This window comes from Spermophilus citellus (genome assembly GCF_964194105.1).
Source record: "Spermophilus citellus genome assembly, chromosome: 13".
Lineage (NCBI taxonomy): Eukaryota > Metazoa > Chordata > Mammalia > Rodentia > Sciuridae > Spermophilus > Spermophilus citellus.
Window position 1 is genome coordinate 14,668,388 of NC_138193.1, and position 21,773 is coordinate 14,690,160.

The 21,773-nt window shown below is 38.8% G+C and overlaps 1 protein-coding gene across 2 annotated transcripts in view; it reads right to left on the reverse strand.

Moving 5' to 3' along the window:
* The window catches only part of ANAPC1 (anaphase promoting complex subunit 1), an 85,627-nt gene extending 64,125 nt beyond the window's left edge, over positions 1–21,502 (reverse strand). Inside the window, exons 1-13 of one of the 2 annotated variants that reach the window (XM_081265012.1) lie at positions 21,209–21,502; positions 19,750–19,986; positions 17,966–18,127; positions 13,213–13,264; positions 12,920–13,020; positions 11,673–11,755; positions 10,620–10,693; positions 8,277–8,422; positions 7,743–7,963; positions 6,791–7,000; positions 3,854–3,949; positions 1,884–1,974; positions 1,707–1,772 (exon numbers count right to left, since the gene is read on the reverse strand). In XM_081265012.1, the coding sequence (XP_081121138.1) occupies positions 1,707–1,772; positions 1,884–1,974; positions 3,854–3,949; positions 6,791–7,000; positions 7,743–7,963; positions 8,277–8,422; positions 10,620–10,693; positions 11,673–11,755; positions 12,920–13,020; positions 13,213–13,264; positions 17,966–18,127; positions 19,750–19,962 (1,515 nt within the window). In that variant the 5' untranslated portion in view covers positions 19,963–19,986; positions 21,209–21,502. The remainder of the gene's footprint in view (positions 1–1,706; positions 1,773–1,883; positions 1,975–3,853; positions 3,950–6,790; positions 7,001–7,742; positions 7,964–8,276; positions 8,423–10,619; positions 10,694–11,672; positions 11,756–12,919; positions 13,021–13,212; positions 13,265–17,965; positions 18,128–19,749; positions 19,987–21,208) is intronic. The other variant, XM_081265011.1, reaches the window with a different exon arrangement.
* Between the last annotated feature and the right edge of the window lie 271 nt (positions 21,503–21,773).

The following is a 21,773-nucleotide window of genomic DNA, read 5'->3' on the forward strand; positions in this document are numbered from 1 at the left end:
ACAGGATCTGAATTGCTTAGTGCCTTACATTTGGTGAAGCTGGCTTTAATTTTGTGAGCCTCCTGTTCCAGCCTCCCAAGTCACTGGAATTATAGGCCTGCACCACCATGCCAACTGAAGATACGAATTTTTTAAAGCACTGTTTATCAGTTGGGTGCATTGGCTAGCCTCAGCAACTTAGTGAAGCCCTAAGCAACCCAGCAAAATCCTACCTCAAAATAAAAAAAAGGGCTGGGAATGTGGCTCAGTGGTCAAGTACCTTTGGGTTCAATCCCCTATACAGAAGAAGAAAAAAAAAAGCACTATTTATCAAAGGAAATGTCAGAGGCAATGGGAACAACTTTGATAATTAATAAAAGAGTGAAGATTTTGGTATAACAACACGATGTAATACTAAAGAACAAAGAATGAGTGAACAACATAGATAAACCTATTAAACTAGGTTGAACAAAATAAACAAGTGTGAACAGTATGTCTTCCTTTATATAAAAATTCAAAAACAAGGGAACCTAAACAAATGACTCTTTAGTGATACAAACATAATTACACAACTAATAATAAAAACAATGGAGTGATTTACCACAAAAGTCAGGATAGTGTCTACAAGTGGGGGTAGGAGGGGTTCACAATCAGAAAAGAACATGATAAAAATGTCAATGACATTGACAAGCCCAGCCCCTTGGAGGCTGAGGTGGGAGGGCTGAATTGGAGGCCAGTCTAGGCAAGGATGAGACCCCAACTTAAGAAAAACAAGGGGCTGGGGTTGTGGCTCAGTGGTAGAGTGCTCACCTGGCATGCTTGAGGCACTGAGTTTGATCCTCAGAACCACATAAATGTGAAAGAAAGATATTGTGTCCACTTAAAACTAAGAAATAAAATAAATATTAAAAAAAATTAACAAGACTTGTGGGTAGACAGTGGCAGGGCTCCACTTCTTAACCTCCCAGTATGTGAACACTTATTTTATTATCCTCAACATTATACATATGTTAAAGATCATCATTTAAATTTGTAGAATGTATCTTATTCTGCGTATCTACATATTAATTCTTTGTTATATATATAAATCTGTATATGTATTCTGTACATCTATATAAAAATTTTGCAAATGTTAAAAGAGAAAAATGTAACCAACATATGCCTTAAGCACTGTTTATCAGCTGGGTGCAGTGACCAGCCTCACCATAAACCCTCACCTGAGAAAACTGCATGGAATCAATATAATGAAACTTCACAAAACACTGGTAACCAAATTACAGATGCCAATTTCAAAAGTAGAATTAACTAACTTTATTTTTTTCATTAATACTCAGCCTATCTTCATTTAAGGATGCCCTGCCACTGTCTACACACAAGTCTTGTTTTTCTTGACTTGGGATCTCACCCTTGCCTAGACTGACCTCCAACTCAGCCCTCCCATCTCTGCCTCTAAGGGGCTGGGCTTACCAATGTCGTCAACATTTTTATCATGTTCTTTTCTGATTGTGAACCCCCCTCACCCCCACTCATAGACACTATCCTGACTTTTGTGTCAGGTTCACAGTACTAATGCATCTGAGAACAGTGAGCCCCACCACTCCAAATTAGGACCAGCCTCGACTTTCAATGGAACAAAAATCTCTGCTAAATTGTGCAGGAAGGAGCACAACAAATTTTAAATAGTGGAAACAATCCTGCTAAAAGCATCCAGTGTGCCTGTTACTCACCCGAACCACTCCCGTGTACAGCACCAGGTTTCCATTGCCTTCCAGGACCAGCACAGTGTCTATCTTCTAAAAAAGACAAATTTATTTTCTACTCTGAGCAAATTAAAAATTTTTTAGCTGAACATTCTGATGAAGCAAAATAATTTTCAACTTCTCTAGAAATGTGCCTCCATTTACCTCCACTGGTGCTGCGTCCTTTGCATGTATGGTGGTGACGGACCCAAAGATGAGCTGAGTTTTATCATTACTTTCTTGAAACTTAACACAGCTAAATATTAAAAAGAAAAAAAGAAAGAAATGGATACATGTAACAACCTGTATGAATTCTAAGACTATCATATGAATGGAAAGACAGCCTTTAAAAGTTACATGCTATAATAATTCCATTTGCCTGACATTCCCAAATGGCAAAACTATCCATGGAGAACAAGTCTGCAGTTATTAGTGGCAACTTGGAGAGTGAGATGAAGGGTGGGGACTCAGGCATAACTACTAAGGGCGGCATAAAGGGATTCATAGGGTAATAAAGGCATTTTTTATTGTGATTGTGGGAACAGTACCACAAACCCTCACCTGAGAAAACTGCATGGAATCATAAACACATACATACACAAATGAGTTCTCTATACGACTAATGAAGTCCTAAAGAGGGGTGTGCATCCTACTGACACCAGTTTCTTGGTTTTGTTCATGTAATATAGTCAAGTAGCATGCTACCTCTGCGGGGAGAAAGTGTACGGTACATAGGACCTCTCTACTATTTTGGAATTTCCTGAGACTAATAATTATTTCAAGATGAAAATACAAATAAATGGGCGAAAGATCTGAATAGATATTTCATTCAAGAAGATAAATGAGTGGCTCATAACCACACAAGAAGATACACACCGTCAGAAGGCATTAGGGAAATGCAAATTCAGCCACGTCACATCCACTAGAATGGCTGCAAACAAAGACATTGACCATCCCAGTGTGCTCCAAGAAAAGAGATATGAACCTTCAAGTGCTGCTGGTGGGAATGTAAAATGCTGCAGCCTATTCTGAAATAACTTGGTAAGTTTTTAAAAGTCAAACAAGAATTTACCATTCAACCCAATAATTCTAGGTAGCTACCCAAAAACAATGAAATCATATGTCCTCACAAAGACAGAAGATTCTGAGTGCCATAATTCACAGTGGCCAAAAAGTGGAAACAAACCACATATCCATGGTGAACAGATGACGCCCCTATGATACATCTGCACGGGAGACTACTAAGGGAAAAGGAATGAAGTAGTTGTAAGAGTTGCAACATGGAGGATTCAAAAGATGTGGTACAAAGTGAAAAAACTGAACACAAAACAACACGCGTGCTTGTGTAATTCTACTTACATAAAATGTCCAGAAAAGACTGATCTATGTTATAAAGGCAGAAAACCCACAGAGTGAGTGCATGAGATCTGGAATGGAAATAAGATGGTCCACAAACAGGCACAAGGGAATTGTGCTTTGGGTTTTTTTGTTGCTTGTTTAAATATTTTTTTAGTTGTAGATGGACACAATATCTTTATTTTTTTTATAATGTAGTGCTGAGGATGAAACCCAGGGCCTCAACCTACAAGGCAACCACTCTACCACTGAGCTACAACCCAAGCCCCTTGGGTTTTTTTGTTTTTTTTAAATCTCTATTTTTTATTTCATTTTAAGGGAATCTTTTTATGGTGATAGAAATGTTTAAAAAGAGATTGTGGTGATGATTGCATAACTGTAAATATACTAACATTTATTTAATTGTATACTTAAAACATGTTAATTTTATGATATATAAATAATACTTAAGAAAAAAGTAAGAGCTGGGGCTGTAGCTTAGTGGTAGGGCACTTGCCTCACAGGTATGAGATCCTAGGTTCGATCTTCAGCACTATATAAAAATAAATAAATAAAAATACTGTGTCCATCTACAACTAAAAAATTTTTTAAAAAGAAAGAAAAGGTAAACAAGGGGCTGATGATACAGCTCAGAGATAAAGTGCTTGCTGTGCAGAATCAAGGCCCTGAGTTTAATCCCCAGAACCAAAAAAAAAAAAAAGAGAGAGAGAGAGTAAGGAAATAAGGGAAAAAGAGCCTAAAAGTATTTACACAGGAAAATGGGAAACACATGCACTCACCGTAGCTGCAGCTGCGACTCCACTAAAAAACACAAGAACTTCTGTCCACACAGGTCAGATGTAATGAACACTTTTGAGGCCTGTGAATTTTTCTCTCTGCAACAGACACATTAATAGACTATCAGCACTGGTCCAAAAATCTACCTCGGTAACTTAAAAAAAAATCTTTGAAAAAATTCTAAAAACAAATCTACAAACTACTTGGATCAAGCAATAATCTTGAAGACAAAAAACACTCATGTGAATTAAACTTCACTCTCTACATATCTGATCAACCAACATTTCCTTCTCCCAAGGAGAAATCTAATCTCTCCACCTATGCCCCTTTCAGGTCCCTCACTCCATCAACTGCTTTGAGTATAGTCCTAGTGGCCTAGGTTCTCACATAAAAGTCATGCAATAAAGAAAATGGACCAATAGCCACCTGAAATCCCAGTTATTCAAGAGGCTGAGGCAGGAGGATAGAAAGTTTGAAGCTAGTCTGTGAAACTTACCAAATTTAGGCCCTGTATCAATTTTAAAAATAAAATTAAAAGGCTAAGGATATAAATCAGGGGAAGAGCACCCCTGAATTTAATCCCCCAATACTACCAACAGAACAAAACCAACAAAGGATGGCTGGGCATGATGGCATACACCTGTTATCCCAACAACTCAGGAGACTGAGGCAGGAGGATCACCAATTCAAAGCCAGCCTCAGCAACTTAGCAAGGCCCTAAGCAACTTTAAAAGACCCTGTTTCAAAAATAAAAAATAAGGGCTGGGGATGTTGCTCAGTGGTTAAGTGCCCCTAGGTTCAGTCCCTGGTATCAAAAAAAAAAAAAAAAAAAAAAAAAGATGGACTAAGGACTGGGGATATAAACCCTGAGTCTGATTCCCAAAACACAAAAAAGAACAAAAAAGGGTGATAAACTAAATATCAGATGAAATAAAAGGACTTGTTAATTTAGTTGAATGTAAAATCGGTATTATAGTTAGGTTAGAAAATGTTCTTATTTTTTGGATAAACACCAAGATATTTAGGGGTAAAATTTCATAAAGATTAATTTTATTTAACATAGTTCAGAGAAGCCAAAAATCTCCTTAATCCTTCAGACTCCCACTAGCTCACTCTGTAGCCTCATCCCCAAATACAAACTCCCTGGAGTAGTCCACATGCCTGGGTTCGCTTTCTCAGCCCCCATTTACTTTTTCTACCCTGCTTCCCCCACCACCCTCCAAGACTGAAATATCTGGGCAAGGTCACCCATGAACTCACTGCCCTCCAGGCACCTGCACTCCAAGCTTCAAGCTCCATTCTCAGGGCACACTGCACCCTAACCCTGGCATGCCTTTCCTCCTGAAGTGGGCTTTCTGTGTGTTCTACGATGTTCCCTGCTGCGGCTCCCATCTGACCTCTCTTGCTGTGTCACTCTGCAGTTGCTTTCTTTCTTTTCGCCCCTAAACCCTAAGTTTCCAGGACTTCAGTCCTTAGCCCTCTTCTGGGTTTTAACTGTTTGGAGGTCACAGGCCCCTGTGAGAATCTAATGACTTTAAGACTCGCTGCTGGGGCTGGGGATGTGGCTCAAGCGGTAGCATGCTCGCCTGGCATGCGTGCGGCCCGGGTTCGATCCTCAGCACCACATACCAACAAAGATGTTGTGTCCACCGAGAACTAAAAAGTAAATATTAAAAAATTCTCTCTCTCTCTCTCTCTCTCTCTCTCTCTCTCCTCTCTCACTCTCTTTAAAAAAAAAAAAAAAAAAAAAAGACTCGCTGCTTAGGAAAAGGCCCACCTGCCACACACCACACGATCACTCAACACACTGCAGAGCTGAAGAAGCCCTGCAACTGCCACGCCAGGCCCGCAGGAACCACCTCCACACACTCCTTACAGCGCAATGCACCTCTCCTGCCTCAGCCACCACCACTCACGAGCCACAGCTTCCCCGTTTACTGCTATGCACTCCCTGGGTCACAGCATACAAAGTGCTTCTTGCTGCTCTCACCAAAAAGAACAGCTGAGAAAGCAATCCTTCTCCCAAGCTCCTCTTTTTTTTTTTTTTTTTTTTTTTTATTGGTTGTTCAAAACATTACAAAGCTCATGACATATCATCTTTCATACATTTGATACAAGTGGGTTATGGATAAAAAAAATGTGGCATTTATACACAATAGAATATTATGCAGCACTAAAAACTGACAAAATCATGGAATCTGCAGGGAAATGGATGGCATTAGAGCAGATTATGCTAAGTGAAGCTAGCCAATCCCTAAAAAACAAATGCCAAATGTCTTCTTTGATATAAGGAGAGCAACTAAGAACAGAGCAGGGAGGAAGAGCATGAGGAAAAGATTAACATCCCAAGCTCCTCTTTCCCAGCCCTTTCCCTTCCCCTGGACAAATCAGGGTGGGAGGAGCTGTGAATCCCTGAACATGCCTTGCTCACTTCTCAACTTCTGTTCTGAGCTCACCTGCCCAGGAAATGCCAATCCGTCTTTCCAAAACCCTACCAGCCTGGGTATCTGTCCCTCCTGTGCCACCACCCTTCAGTTCTCTGTCTCTCTTTCAAGGACAGAGACAGTAACCTTGTTTGTTTGTTTGTTTTGTTTGTATTATTTAGGAATAGTAACTTATTGGCCTATTAATTAGCACACAATTCGCATATGGCCAAATTTTTATGATCACTTCAATAACATTATATAAACTATTGAAACTTAGGCAGCCGTAACTTAAATATCTACATGTTAATAACTTTTACATACAAAAAGGAAGCCTTAAGAAAAATGCCTATTTCCCACCCCACCTCTTTTGGAGGTGCTGGGAATTGAAGGCAAGACCTTGTACACACTAGACCAGCCCTCCACCACCAAGATAGATCCCCAGACCTGATGCCAAGAATTTTCCAAGACTTAAAGCAATGCTTTTGTTTGAATATAAAATTACATATTCCAAACCTTATACTGGGAATTGGCTCTGTCCACAAATGATCAATGCAGAGTTCAGGAACAATTGGCTCTGTTTCTGGTGCGAGAAAGGAGCCATTAGGATTACTATTAGGAGAATGAGAAATACTGTGTCTCTTTGGAGATTGATTATGGCTTGAAAGGTTGAACCTTTGCACCCCTGAAAAAGAGTGCACTCCTAAGGCAGGAGAGTGAGCACGGCTGCAAATAAACAGAGAACAGAGAGCGTCAAATTGTGATTCAGGCTCATGTAGTACATATCTAATAACACTGCCCAAATCTCCACAGATGGTCACTCCCGGCATAACCTCAATGAGAAAAGAAAAATGTTTTTTAACATTTCCATATTCTAAAAAGATTTAGAACTCCTGTTAAAATAATAAATACCTGTACAACTAAAAATTCAACTTCTTCCTCAGAAAATGAATCGTTTATATTTTTAAAAAGGTCTAAATTATGTTCTCTATAGACAGATATACATATATGCATACTAACAAAACTATGTCCCAGAATCTTCACTGCTGATATGTATACCAGCAAAAATAGATAGATATGTGTATATGTATATATGTGAGCAAAAACATATACATACTCACACATATATCTATATCACCAGATGGAGAGATAGACATGAAAATCAAAAGAAAAAAGAACTAATATAAATTAAAGCCAAAGAAACCTACCACCGTATTTTTAGAATTAACATTCATTAAACTGCTGCCACATAGTGGTAGAAACAAAATAATCTTATGATGGCATAAACAGCTTCTAACCAAGACTCATCAAAGAAAAGTGACATATTAGACTTAGGGGACTAAGTAAAGGTAGCACAACAGGGATTGTGGATATTTTCCCCTAAGAATATCCAAGACTTGTCAAGGGAAATTCAAAATCTTCCAAAACTAGAAAAGGAGGTATCTGTTTTGTGGGACCCTCAGTTCACCTTAGGGCTGCCATATTGGAAATGGAAGGTGAACGGGAGTGCAGACTGGGTGATGAGGTCGAGCGGCTCTGGCTGTGAATGGAGGAGTAATTCTGGAAAGGTGAAGCCACAGGGGAATCGCCTTTGGAGAGGCTTCTGAGATGAGCTGTAAGGGAGCTGCTACTGGCCACGTTCTGTGGGGTTCCTCCCTGATCAGAGAACTTTAAAACAACATTCTCTTCCTAAGTCAAAACAAAGGGGCAAAAAAGAGACAATAATTAGAATAAAAAGGAAGCTTCCTTATGAGAACGCAGGATACATGTAAGTTTAACTAAAGACATAACTTCTTCTTCTTCTTCTTTTTTTTTTTGGTGGTGCTGGGGATTGAATCCAGGGCCTTGTTCATGTGAGGCAAGCACTCTACCAACTGAGCTATAGCCCCAGGCCAACTCTGTTTTTCCTAAAAAGCTCAATCTATGACACAAATGTGTCAGCCACAAACATGTGAAGGCGTTCAGTGTCATCTGTCTTCCCTATTAATGAGAGTGGCATTACCTCTGGCTTGACCCTCCGCAGAGTCCACACAGAATGCACATTGTGAACAGCATCATAGGTCATGACAATGGAGGGGTTGATGTTGAGGAACACAATTTTCATTGCCTGATCTACAACATATTGCACCCGTGATGAACCAAAAAGACCTTAAATATAAAATAGAAACGAAAGTTAAGCTGGGCACAGGGGTGCACACCATTAATACCAGCTATTGACTGGGTAAGCTGAGGCTACCGGATCATAAGCTTGAGGTCAGCCTAGAAACTTTGCAAGACTGTATCTCAAAAAAACAAATAAAGGACTGGTACAACTAAAACAAAATAAAATGTAAAACTAAATGAAAATAAAATAGAAGCAATCAAGTGTAGAACAATGGGCTTGATAAAACTGAAGTTGTGAACTGAGTTCTTAAAATTCCTAAAAGTAGGAGAAACTAAGCCAATTAAAGCACAAAACCCATTAAATACTATGTAATTAGCCCTGAAATTTTAATAAGCTTACTATGGGCATCAACTTCTTTAAAAATACATCAAAGATGAAGTGCTACAAATTTCACCCTTATATACATACAACTAAATGTTGAGGATTTCTGACTCACCATCAAATTCATTGGCTAGATATAAAGAGTCCCAGACTCCTTCAACAACAAACTTATTTCTAAATTGAAATTAACTATTTGCACAGTGTCACTTCTTACTGTACATATATATATATATATATATATATATATATACACACACTTTCTTCTGTATATACCTGTCCTCTATAATAACTAATCAATCAGTGCTGAACAGTGTACTACTGTTGCTGCCTTACAGGTTATACATGAAAAATGAGTGTTTTCTTACTAAGTTCAGCTTTTACGTCTCTAATACCATGGATTGGTTTCCATATCCTTATTTAACAGCTTATGTTGAAATGCTTTCCTCTCAGTTAAACTATTAAAAAATAAAATTTAATTATTTTATAAAAATGAATTATTTTATAAAGAAATGATAAAAAGTCATTCATAATAATACCACTATCCTATTAATATGTTAGGGAGTTTTTCTTCTTGATTTTGTTGTTGTTGTTTTAAGAGATGGGGTCTTGCTACACTGTCCAAGCTGGCCCCAAGCTCCTGGGCTCAAATGATCATCTTGCCTCAGACTCCCAAGTAGCTGGGAGTACAGATGCACACCACTATGCTAACCTACCTCACAAGGCTTTTATAAAATCAGAATCATACTGTACTCACAGTTTTGAATCCTACTACTCATGATATCCCACATGCCATTCCTAAGATCATTAAATATTATTCAAAACCAGGATCAGTAATGACTATGTATCATTCAGTCAGAGATTCTAACATGTTTATTTAGGTTCTCTGCAACTTGTTATGAGTATAATATAAAAAAAAAAAAAAAAATCAACAAACTTCTTCTATAAAAGGCCAAAGAGTAAAATGTTTAGGCTTTTGGGCCCACATACTGATTGCACTGCAAAATCTTTTTTACAGTTGTCTTCAAAAAGGTAAAAACTTAGCCCAGCAAGGTATTGAACTCCTGTAATCCCAGCAACTGGGGAGGCTAAGGCAGGAGGATCACAAGTTCAAAATCAGTTTCAGAAATTTAGCAAAGCCCTAAGTAACTCAGCAAGATGCTGTCTCAAAATAAAAAATAAAACAGGCTGGGAATGAATGTAGTTCAGTGGTAAAGTGCCCCTGGGTACAATCCCCAGGACCAGAAAATTTTTTTTAAAGTAAAAACTATTCTTATATTATAAGCAGTATGAAAACAATCTGCAGACCAGATTTAGCCAATACACTCTAGTTTGCCAACCTGTAAAACAGAATATAAAAGCCCCAGTGATATTTCAGAATATATCGTTGGAATAAAGCCCTAAAACTAAAAATGTCAAAGAACATATTTTTCAGTCTTCATTATTTATGATTACCTATTATTAAAACTTATAGAATAGCATCTAGAAATACCTGTATAAAAAGTTCTAAATCCCACTAAACTGTTGTTTTGAATAGGGAAAGTGAAATCCTAAAATTCACACAGTACTGGCATAAGGCCCTACATTTTCAGTTCATGCAAGGATCATTTGTTAACTTACTAATTATTAAGGAACAGAGTCAACTCCAGATAGGTTAATAAATACAACAGTACTGTTCTTTGATTTGCATGCCTTATATTTACTAAAATAGCTACTAAACAATTGGTATCATGGTCTTCAAGTTTGTGTTAATATGAAATACCTTTATAATGAAAAAGTTACTCTTGTATCATGCTTATTTCCATCCCTCACCTAAAGTCAAAAGAGAGTCTTTATGTAAAAAAATATAAAAAAAACACTTACTTCCAGATTTACAAACAAGTGGAGTTATTTCATCTAGGGGATGCAGCATGCTGAACATAGTAGGTAATGGTTCTCTAGCAATAAACAAATACACAATTAATCATCAACACAAAAAGAGTATGTTTGTGCAAAAATTTTGCAATTACCTTGCAAAGGAATATCTTCTCCAGATTACATAAGCAACTAGAAATTTACCGTCTCAAAAGGCAACCCAAACTTTACTATTTTTCCGTTTTTTCTATTTCATTCCTAGAGATCTCTCTTCTAATAATAGTTCTACACATACAGAGAGGGGAAATCACTATAACTCAGGGAACATCTGGCCAACAGCAGTCACTACAGAACCCAGAGAGTGAAAGACTTAAAGCCATCTTTTCATTGAGCTTTCTTGGTGGCTGTGTGACTGTAGCAGCCAAGAAAGAAACTCAGTCCTCTACACCTGTTTACAAATGGGTGTACTTAGGGGGAAAAAAAGAAGCAGTAAAACAGCATCAAGTAAACAGAAGTTCACATTTGTTAAATATGACTTTAAAATAAAGGGGGAAAAGGTTTTCTTCTTTCAGAACAGAAAGAAATTAAAATCTGTAAGCAATTTTCTTAAAACTCAGCAAGTGTCTGCTTTTTGCCCCACACTATGGCAGGTGCTATATGTTCTTGCCCTTCCGTGAACAACATTTAGAGAAAGACAAAGTCAGCAGACCATGAATAACCATCTACCGTTTACTGGGCACCTAATACACACTACTAGGTCCTATGTCAGTGTGCATAAATCCAAGAGGTAAATGACAGTATTCCTGTAGTAGACATGGAAACTAAAGATTAGAAAGCTCTAATCATTTGCCCACAGTAACACAAGGAAAAAACTGCAGAGCTAAGAACTGAGACTCATTATTAATATATCTGCTCATTCAAATTTACTTCAGGGGTGGGTGGAGCTGTAGATAATTAAGTGCCAAGTAAGTAGAGCTGCTAAATGTACAATACTGACTTCAGAGAACTTTGGGGTTAGCAATTTTACCTCAAAACCAAGTGTGAACTCAGTCAAATGAATACCTGGGTGGACCTGGAGGGACCTCATGTGACGAGCTGCTTCGTTCAAACAACAATCCATATTTTGTGGGCCAAACATTTGCAACCTGTCATGCAAATGGTGGGAAAAGGCACAAGTAAGAGAACCTAACCTTTCTTTAAAAAATGTCTTTAGGAAACATGACAGAACATTGGATTTTCTTTCAATTATTACTTTACAAAATAATATGATCACTAGCTATAATTTTTTTTTAAATGTAATTCTTGGACTGGGGATGTGGCTCAAGTGGTAGCGCGCTCGCCTAGCATGCGTGCGGCCCAGGTTCGATCCTCAGCACCACATACAAACAAAGATGTTGTGTCCGCCGAAAACTAAAAAACAAATATTAAAAAATTCTCTCTCGGGCTGGAGATGTGGCTCAAGCGGTAGCGCGCTCGCCTCGCATGCGTGCGGCCCGGGTTTGATCCTCAGCACCACATACCAACAAAGATGTTGTGTCCGCCGAGAACTAAAAAATAAATATTAAAAATTCTCTCTCTCTCTCACTCTCTCTCCTCTCTCACTCTCTTTAAAAAAAAAATTCTCTCTCAAAAATAAATAAATAAATAAATAAAAATTTAAAAAATGTAATTCTAACAAGCAACTCTTGGATAAAAACAAATCTAAGGAATAATTCAATGTGAAATTCCTACCGGTGGCTAGTATCAAAATGACAATGTGATAAAATTTTAACCACAGCACTAGGCATTAAAAATATAAGCAGTTTTGAAAAAACCAGTCTGTCACTTGCCTTATTTAACAGAAGCAGAATGATAACTTTCATTCTGGTATCAGGGATTGAACCCAGGGGTACTTGACCATTGAGCCACATCCCCAGCTCCATTTTATTTTTTGTTTTAAGGCAGGATCTCACTAAGTTGCTTAGCGCTCGATAAGTTGCTGAGGCTGGACTCAGATTTGAGATCCTCCTGCCTCAGCCTCCCGAGTGCTGCAATTACAGGCATGCACCAACATGCCTGGCTCAAAATAGTATTTTTAATATTATTTAAACTGACAAAAACTTCTCCAAAAAACCTTCATAATTCACTTCCATTAACTTATTTCTTATGCAAAGAACAGAAAAATGGTTAGCCATTAAAGCTACTAAAACTTAAATTATTTTGACTAAAAATAGCATTCCTGATTATAAGACATAAAAGATCTCTGAAACCAATTAATTTAAGACTGCTCTCCAACAAAACATACAAAAAACTAAAACATTCAAGTTTACCTGAAATGGTAAGGAAGCTATATAATCCTTCCCTTCTATGCTATGCATGTTAATACATGAGCTCTGCAATATACAAATGCATTTCTCTACTTCATGTCTACCTGAAAAGAAAGCACACAACATTTTGGAGGGGGTTCTGCTGAAGAGTTCAACCTGATGATACAAACATTCTTATGCACAATATGAAAGTGCTTAGCTTAAACCATTACTATGACTATGCATTTTGAATGAAAAAAAAATGAGATAAACATTTGGAATCATCATAAGAAATAAAATTTCAAAAAGAAACTTACTGTAGGTCTTTTCAGACTTATCCTGTGATATAATGAAGTCACACCACAATGCCTAAAATCAAAACAAAATGCTTACCTAAGAAAAGTGTATCTAAATAATAATCTATTAACTAATGGCATCTAAATAATAATGAAAATACCTACCAAATACCTTTCTCTCTCCTCACCTCAAAACATATACCATAAGAAAACACAAAATTTCGACTAATGATAAGTATTATAAGGAAAGATAAAACATGTTTATAATTAAATTTTATGGAAAGAGAAGACAAAAATCAAAAGATCTACTAGACAGAAGCCTTGCAGCAAAAATTCAAATCCCGGCTCAGGCTATATTACAGCCTGTATCCTATACAAAGCTGAAGGTATTTACCAACTGATTCTAGACTCACATTAGAAAAAAATATTTAGAAAACACTAAGACATTTTTTGCCGGGGTGGGGGGTGTAACTGGGGATTGTACCCACGGGACTCTACCAGAGTCAGATCTTTTTAATTTGTTTATTCTGAGTCAGGATCTCACTATGTCGTCCAGGCTGGCCTCAAACTTTGTGATCCTGCTGCCTCAGCCACTCAAGTAGCTGGGATTAAGGTGTGTACCACCACACCCCACACCCAGCACATCTTCCTTTCTTAAAGGACCACTGTATAAAATATCAACTAGGAAAAACCATTAAACTTTAACTGGCATGCTCAGCAATCCCTGAAATTATTTAATGGCATGTCTGTGTTTTTTAACTTTGCTAAAATGTACACAATATAAAATCTGCCATTTTAGCCACACAATTCAGTGGCATTAAATACAGCCACAACTGACGCAACCTCGCCACCACACGTCCATAAATTTTGTTCACCCACATCAGAAACTGCTTGTTAAACAAAATACTCTCCTTCTTACTCTTGCCCAGCCTCTGCTCCACCCTGCCTATGGATCTGCCTATGACTGGCACCTCATACAAGTGAACCTTCCAATATTTTCCCTTTGCGTCTGGTATATTTCATTGAGTGTAATGTTTTCAAGCTTTACCCGGGTGGTGGCATGCATCAGTTTCTCTTACCATTGTAAACTTGAGTACTATTCCCCCAGTTGCATATGCCACATTCTGTTTACCCATTCATCTATCCAGGGGTTGCATGGGTTAAGCTTGCCTTTTGGCCACTGTGAATGATGCAAGCCTCTGCTGCAGTCCCTATTTTCTTCATGTAGACACCTAGAAGTGGAACTGTTGAATCATAGGGTGATCCTGCATGTAACTTTTTGAAAAAAGATCACAAGCCATTTTCCACAGCAGCTTTTTAACATTCCTAACAGTAATGCACAAGGATTCCAATTTCTGTTCAGTCTCAATAATACTTTTTATTATTATTTTTGCTCACACCCAACCTAATATATGTTAAGTGGCATCTCACACTTGTAGTTTGTTTTTTGCCTAGTGACCAGTGATACTTAACAGATTCTGATGTGCTTATTAGCCAATGGTACATCTTTAGAGTAACGTCTATTTAAGTCCTTTTGCCCATTTTTTAATTGGATTTTTTTTGTTTAAATGGTAGGAGTTTTTAATAGCATTTTTATTAAATGAAAATTCACAAATAAAATACACATTGGAACTGCGCTTCAATCTCAAATGTCCAAAATCAATACTGCCCCTATTATAGCTTCAACTTCCATTCAATCCTAGCTTCTTGCTCTCTAAAAGTAACCATATTAACATCTCTTTTATCCTTGATCTCTAAGAGCTCACCAGCCCTTTTTCTAACTCCCTCAGCTTTGTCACCTATCTTCTCTTTCCTCAAGGCACCAATCCCTTTCAACAGAACTACCACAAAATAATAACCCTAACCAGCCTCACTACTCTCTAGTCAATCCTGTATATTGCCACCAAACTCATCTATTTTTTTTAATATTTATTTATTTTTGAGTTTTAGGTGGACACAATATCTTTATTTTACATTTATTTGGTGCTAAGAATCGAACCCAATATCTCGTGAATGCTAGGCGAGCACTCTACTGAGCCACAACCTCAGCCCCCTCATCTTTTCTTAAGATTACAAAACTAGTCTAAAAATCCTTGTTGGTTTTAAAAATCCATTTAAAAATCTCTTGCAAGCTCCCTTCTGCATACAGCTTAAAATCCAAATTCTTTGATTTGATACGAGCCTAAATCTACCCAGTACCCACCTGCCTCTCTCTATACCCTCATGTGTACTTTTGAACTTAGCCTAAGTTATGTTTTCCGTAATTCTTTTTGCTGAGATTTCTTTTTGCCTAGAATCCCCTTCTTTCACCAATTTCCAACTCAAATGTCATCTTCTTTGAAAATCCCTCCTTCAGATCTCAACGCTTTGATTTCTCACCACACTGTGGATATACAGTTACTATACAGCCATAGCTATAGCACTTAAGTTATTTGCTGATCAGCCCACCTTCTAGGCTACAAGCCTTTCAAAAGCAGAAACTGTATTCATCTTTGTAGCCCCAGCACCCAGCACCATGTCTGTAACACTAAACACCAGTAGGACCAATAAAGAATGGACAGGGCTGGGGATACAGCTAAGTTAGTAGAGTGTTTGCCTCCCTTGCACAAGGTCTGTGTTCAATTCCCAGCACCGCCAAAAAAAAAAAAAAAAAGAACAGAATGAGTCACACATACCTGCTAATATTCCTTAACCAAATAAAAAATTATCTCTCTCTGCACTAGCAAGAAGACTAACAATACATTTTCCAGAACAAAAGGACTGAAATTCCAAATCTTATGATTACACTTAGAAGTGATATTAGTATAAAAGAGACTTAAGATAAAGGAGATAACTATACCTCCATGGAACCCAGCAAACAAGCAACTGTTCCTTGGAGAAATTAAGATGGGAACAATGAAGCTAAAAAAACTTTTTGAAATTCACTTTTCACATTTATACTCTGTGGGTTACATGGGAGAAAATTTACCTTTAAAAAAGATCAGTGACTTAACATTCCTGGATAGATGCTTTCACATCTGCCCTCAAATTATGGAATAATTCAGTCTGTACTTCCAAATAAATAGAGCACAATGCTCCTCAAGAATAATTAATAGAAGGAGGAAGGTATAGCAGTGTCAAAGCACAAAGATTTCAGTATTTATAAATGAGGAACTTCATATCAGCCAAAGCCTCCGGGCAATGGCTCAATCTCTAATTCTAATTGTACATGGATTAAGTTTTTCTCCTAATTTTTTATTCTAAAACTTTTCAATAAGAAAAGTTAAAATAATACAGTCAATATGTTTCACCTAACCCAACATTCTCCCCTATTTGTCTATGTATGTACATTTGTGTACTCGTGGGATTGAGAGGGAGGTCGGTGACTACTTAAACACATCATGATACTTCGTCCCTAAATACTACTTGTGACTTCCTAAAAATAAAGATGTTCTCCTATAAAACCACAAAATTATCATCCCTCCTAAGGGAGGAAAAAATTCTCTAATATCATCTAACATCCAGCCCCTTCTCAGTTTTCCCATTTCCCCACTCCCTTCAAAAATCTAGGAGTCAACCAGAGCTCATTTATCAGGATTCAAAAACACTGCATTTAGTGATGTTCCTTGAGTCTCTTCATTTAGAATAGTCCTCACCATTTTTCTTTCTCACAGAATGACTTTCTTAAAAAGATCAGAATGCAGGCACTTCTATATTCTGGTTTTGTCTGCTAGTTTCTTCATGGTGTTTTTCTCTTTAAATTTTTTATTATGAAAAATTTCAAATATATACCAAGTAAACACAGTAAGATAATGAATCTTCCTCAGCCAGCTTCAAAAATTACCAACCTTCAGACATTCTTACCTCACCTGTACCACCAACACACTCGCCTCATGCTACTTTACAATGTGATCCTCTAGTCCTCACCTGTCTATAAACTAGAAATTAGGACTAAATATTCAGTTAAATACTGTTGGGAAGAACACCTGGAGAATGACACCACGTACCTTACTCTAGGGCACACAATGTCCCTCTTCCTGTTGTTAGCCATGCTCCAGTCCATCAGGTGGTTGAAGTGGAGATCAATAGACAACTCCAAAATAGAAGTACATTTCTTCCCTTCCATTTAGCAAGGAATCCACAGGGTGACAACCTTACTGTCATGTATGACCCTTTCATGCAACAGTGTTAGCAACCATCTACAATCTTAGCTGAACCAATTATTACACTGGAGGTTATGAAATGGTGATATTTTAATTCTATCACTTTTTCTACATGTACTTGCCAGAATTCTCCATCAACTAGAGATAGACTGCATGTCTTCCTGAAAAGACACAGCAAATGCTTAATTCCTTCCCTTTATTCACCATTTTTTTTAGAAGAGTTAAATGTAAAAGCAAACTGCAGTGGTAGTAAATTAGTTTTCTTTTTTTTTTTTTCTTTTACTATAAATGCCACAATTTTTATTTATTCCTTATGTTACAATCAATTATAATAATGCATTTAAAAATATTTTCTTATCCTTAACAGATTTTTGTTGACAATAACAAATTGAAGTACTGACGAATAATACTGAGCCATTGTCACTGGCAAAGGATAGAGTACAAAAAGGTGAGGATACATAAAATGAAATTTTTATTTTCCTGCTATTATGTTTACTACATGTTAAAATGTACCCACAGCTGCTGGGAACTTCATACTGTTATCATTTCTGTTAAATTTTGAAACAAAAGCTTTTTTGAAAAAACATATGTATTAAATATTCAATCAAATGTTAGAATTCAAATCAACTCACCTGCTGAACAGGACTGTCAACAGTAAATGCTTTATAAACAGCCAATGCCTGGCTTTTACTTCCTTTGCTCCAAATCACCATATTTCCTGCCACATAGAGTTCCTCATCATAGTCCGCTTCATCTCCAATTTCACTGACGCCTTTCCTTAACTGCCAGCTTTCCTTTAAAATCAACACATATAAGACATGTTCAAGCACTCTTTTTGCTTTTTCAATAGCCTGGAGCAAGATTTATTTGTCTGAGGAGTTAAACTCAATACAGCCCAACTTCTCAGAGGTTTGGTGCACTAGTGAACAGAGGATAGAGTACACAGGGTGTAATATATCTTACAGGATTTTCAGAAACAAAAATTCACTCAAGAATTCTCTATATTATATGTTTTACATTATACCCCTGTATTATTCTCCCAAAAGTAAACAAGCAAAAACTAAAGCTTCCCTAGAGATCAAAAAAGAAAATCATATCCTTGGGAGACTAAATAGACAGATTAGGTGTACACAGGATGTGAAGAGGGCAAGTAAGGTGCATAGAGCATCACTGGGGAGTTCACACACAGTGCAAACTTCCTGCTCCACAGCTGCAAACATTCACCTTCCCTCCCTTGTCCCAGCCATAAATAAGTGGAAGAAAGAAAGGGTGCCTGTAATCCCAGTGACTCAGGACACTGAAGCAGAAGCATCACAGGTTCTAGGTCAGCCTCAGCAATTTAACAAGACCCTATTTCAAAATAAAATACAAGAAGGGCTGGGAATGTAGCTCAATTGTAAAGCACCCTTGGGTTCAAACCTCAGTACTGCATTTAAAAAAAAAAAAAACTTTTTTAAAGAACTACTGTACTATCTGTTTGGGGGTTTGTTTTTGTTTTTAAAGCTGCTGAACAAGACTTGATTGAGATTTGCTCCCTGGCGAGACCCTCCAGGCCAACAGAGCAGGTCTGGGGGAAATCGCCTCTATTTTCTGCTTTTTTATGAGTGAGACAGGAATTTGCTAAGTTGCCCAAGGTGCTCTAGAACTCAAAATCCTCCTGCCTCAGCCTCTTGAGTAGCTGGGATTATAAATATCTTCTTATAAAACAGTTCCCTCTGGGGTTGTGGCTCAGCAATAGAGCACTCACCTAGCATGTGTGAGGCACTGGGTTCGATCCTCAGCACCACATTAAATAAATAAATAGATAGATAGATAGATAGATAGATAGATGGATGAATAAATAAATAAAGCTTTGTGTCCAACTACAACTAAAACAAATATTTTTTTTAAAAAAAGAAACATGTAAGTGATTAACTGCAGGGACCATTTCTTTTTTTTTTTTTTTTTTAGATTTTTTAATATTTATTTTTTTTTTTTTTTTAGTTCTCGGCGGACACAACATCTTTGTTGGTATGTGGTGCTGAGGATCGAACCCGGGCTGTACGCATTCCAGGCGAGCGCGCTACCGCTTGAGCCACATCCCCAGCCCTGCAGGGACCATTTCTAATGTCTACCATTTAATCATCAAATAACACAAAATCTAGTTTCCACATATTAACAGAAATGCTTAAAAAGAAGCATAATCACAATAATGATTCTCAGTATAAAATCACAAGCTATACAGTATGTCTAAAACTAGCAGTTAAGACACTATTATTTAGTACATTGTTATTTTAGCATTGACTGAAATTACAACACCTTAGCATTTACCCTGGAAGTAGCACCTTACTCTTTTCTCAGCTGCATGGAGGTAGCCTTAAATTTCAAGATTATATTACTCAACATTTCAAAAATACACTGAGAATCTTCATGGCACCTTGTGTTTCTCGTGGATTGTAACCTCCTGAAGAGATCCCACCAAGCCAGCAGCACCATCAGAAGACCACAGCTCAGAGGCCGGCTGCAGCTGGCGAAGCTGAAGGTTCAAAGCATTAGGGTGGTGCTTGCAGTGGTCTCGACCAAAAGGAACAAATTCTTGCAAATCTCCGGCTGCAATCATTGTTGCCCTTTCTTCATAGAAGTTCGACATGGGTTCCAGATATCAACATTATTTCTGTATAGATTCAAACACATCTGGTTAGCTTTTAGAATCAAACCAGTTTATTTCTACAAAGACATGGAGGAGTTGTGGTGAAAACATGCCACTCTTACTTCCCAAACACTTCCATGTGGAGTGACAGTGGGTAAAATCTTAACACTGTATAATATATTTTATAGTACCGGTGCCAGTTCTGTCTCTGAGACAACATCCACAACAGAAATGGGTTTCATGGCATAACATTTAAGCTGTGCAACCCTCAAATGCAGAACTCGAAATACTTGATGTCAGCACTACAAACAGCCCTTAGCATGACTGAAACAGCACTCAAGAAAAACAGAGTTTAACCGAATTTGACTTAAGATTCTCACCTGAGGTCTGTTTGGCGTCACTTTGAATTGCTGCACAAACACCTCAAAGCCTCTGTAATTTCTATACAGCTCCCCTAGAGCCACAAAGTTATTTCACTATAAATGTTATGCCTGAGATAATTATGGCATGAAATATGGCACAAGTTCTTTGCTCCACGTGCTAGAAAACCAGTATCGAGAACACTAGATGTGGGACAGAACCTTAAAAGCATCTTATAAAACTTACAAGAATTTCAAACTTCAGCTGGCCTTCCTATCTTCTCAACAAAAGAACCAACATTAAAGAACTCGGGACTTTATCCAACTTTAGTCGTGCAGTTTTCAAATGTATTCTCTTAGAACCTGAGAGAAAACTGCAGAATTCTTGTTTGTATTGTATTGGCCTCATTTTTTACAGTATGGTATCTTTTTGTTCTGATTAGGGCGACGTATTTGATATTTTTTACAGTAACGCAAGTTTACTTTACAAATGTGTCAACAATTTAGGCAACATAAACAGCTACAGTAAGAGAAGTAAGTTGATGTGGTGTCAATCAAAACGTCAGCACTGACGACTAGAGCAAAAACTACCGCCCAAAAAAGGACACCCCCATCCAGAGCGGGGACCTGGAGCCGCGTCTCCGTAGAGCGCAGAGCGCCCGGCCTTTCCCGGGTGGTGGAAACCGCAGGCTAAGCGCCTCAGCCTCCGCACACCGGCTCCGAGCCCCGGTCCAAAGGCCCGGGCCGCACCCCGGACGCCGCACCAGGCGCGCCCCAGAGAGCGCGACCCTAGGGCGGGAAGCCCCTTGGCCCGCTCCGGGTCCCACCCCTGCGGTCCCCGCGCGAGCCCCTCGGGGCGGAAGCGAACGTCAAGGCGCGCGACCCACCCGCTAGCGGCGGCGCGGCCCGCACCTGTAGGACTCGGGACGCGTCAGGCGCGGCGAGCCCCGGCCCCTCCCCGGAGGCGCGGGGGCCGAGGAAGCCCGAGGGCAGCGGCAGAGCGGTCGGGGTGACTCCTCGAACGCCGCAGCTTCTCATCCCCTCTCCCTCCCCTATTCCGGAGGGAGAACGGGCAACGACAGTACTAGACTGTTAACGACAGGCAGGCATGCGAGACGTTCAAATGGACGCGTCCATCTTGGCCTTCCCGTCCTGCCTCGCGCCGGGGCGGGGCGTCGCGGGAGGCGGGGCGTCCGCAGCCCTGGAGCCTGCGCAGTAGCGCGAAGGTGGGCCCGCCCAACTCGCGCCCGACCGCCCCTTTCACAGTTGCGCGCGGAGCTGGGCGGCGGCCTCTGCTGCCTCTGTGCACCCATGCACCGCTGCAGGCATCCAGAGATCCTGTCCTGCGTGTGTCGCCGGGAGCCTGAGCTGCCTCCTCACTCAGTGAGATGGTTTTTATGGCTGGTTTTGCTTCAGTCTACTGACCCCAATGGAAGTATATGCCTTCAGAGA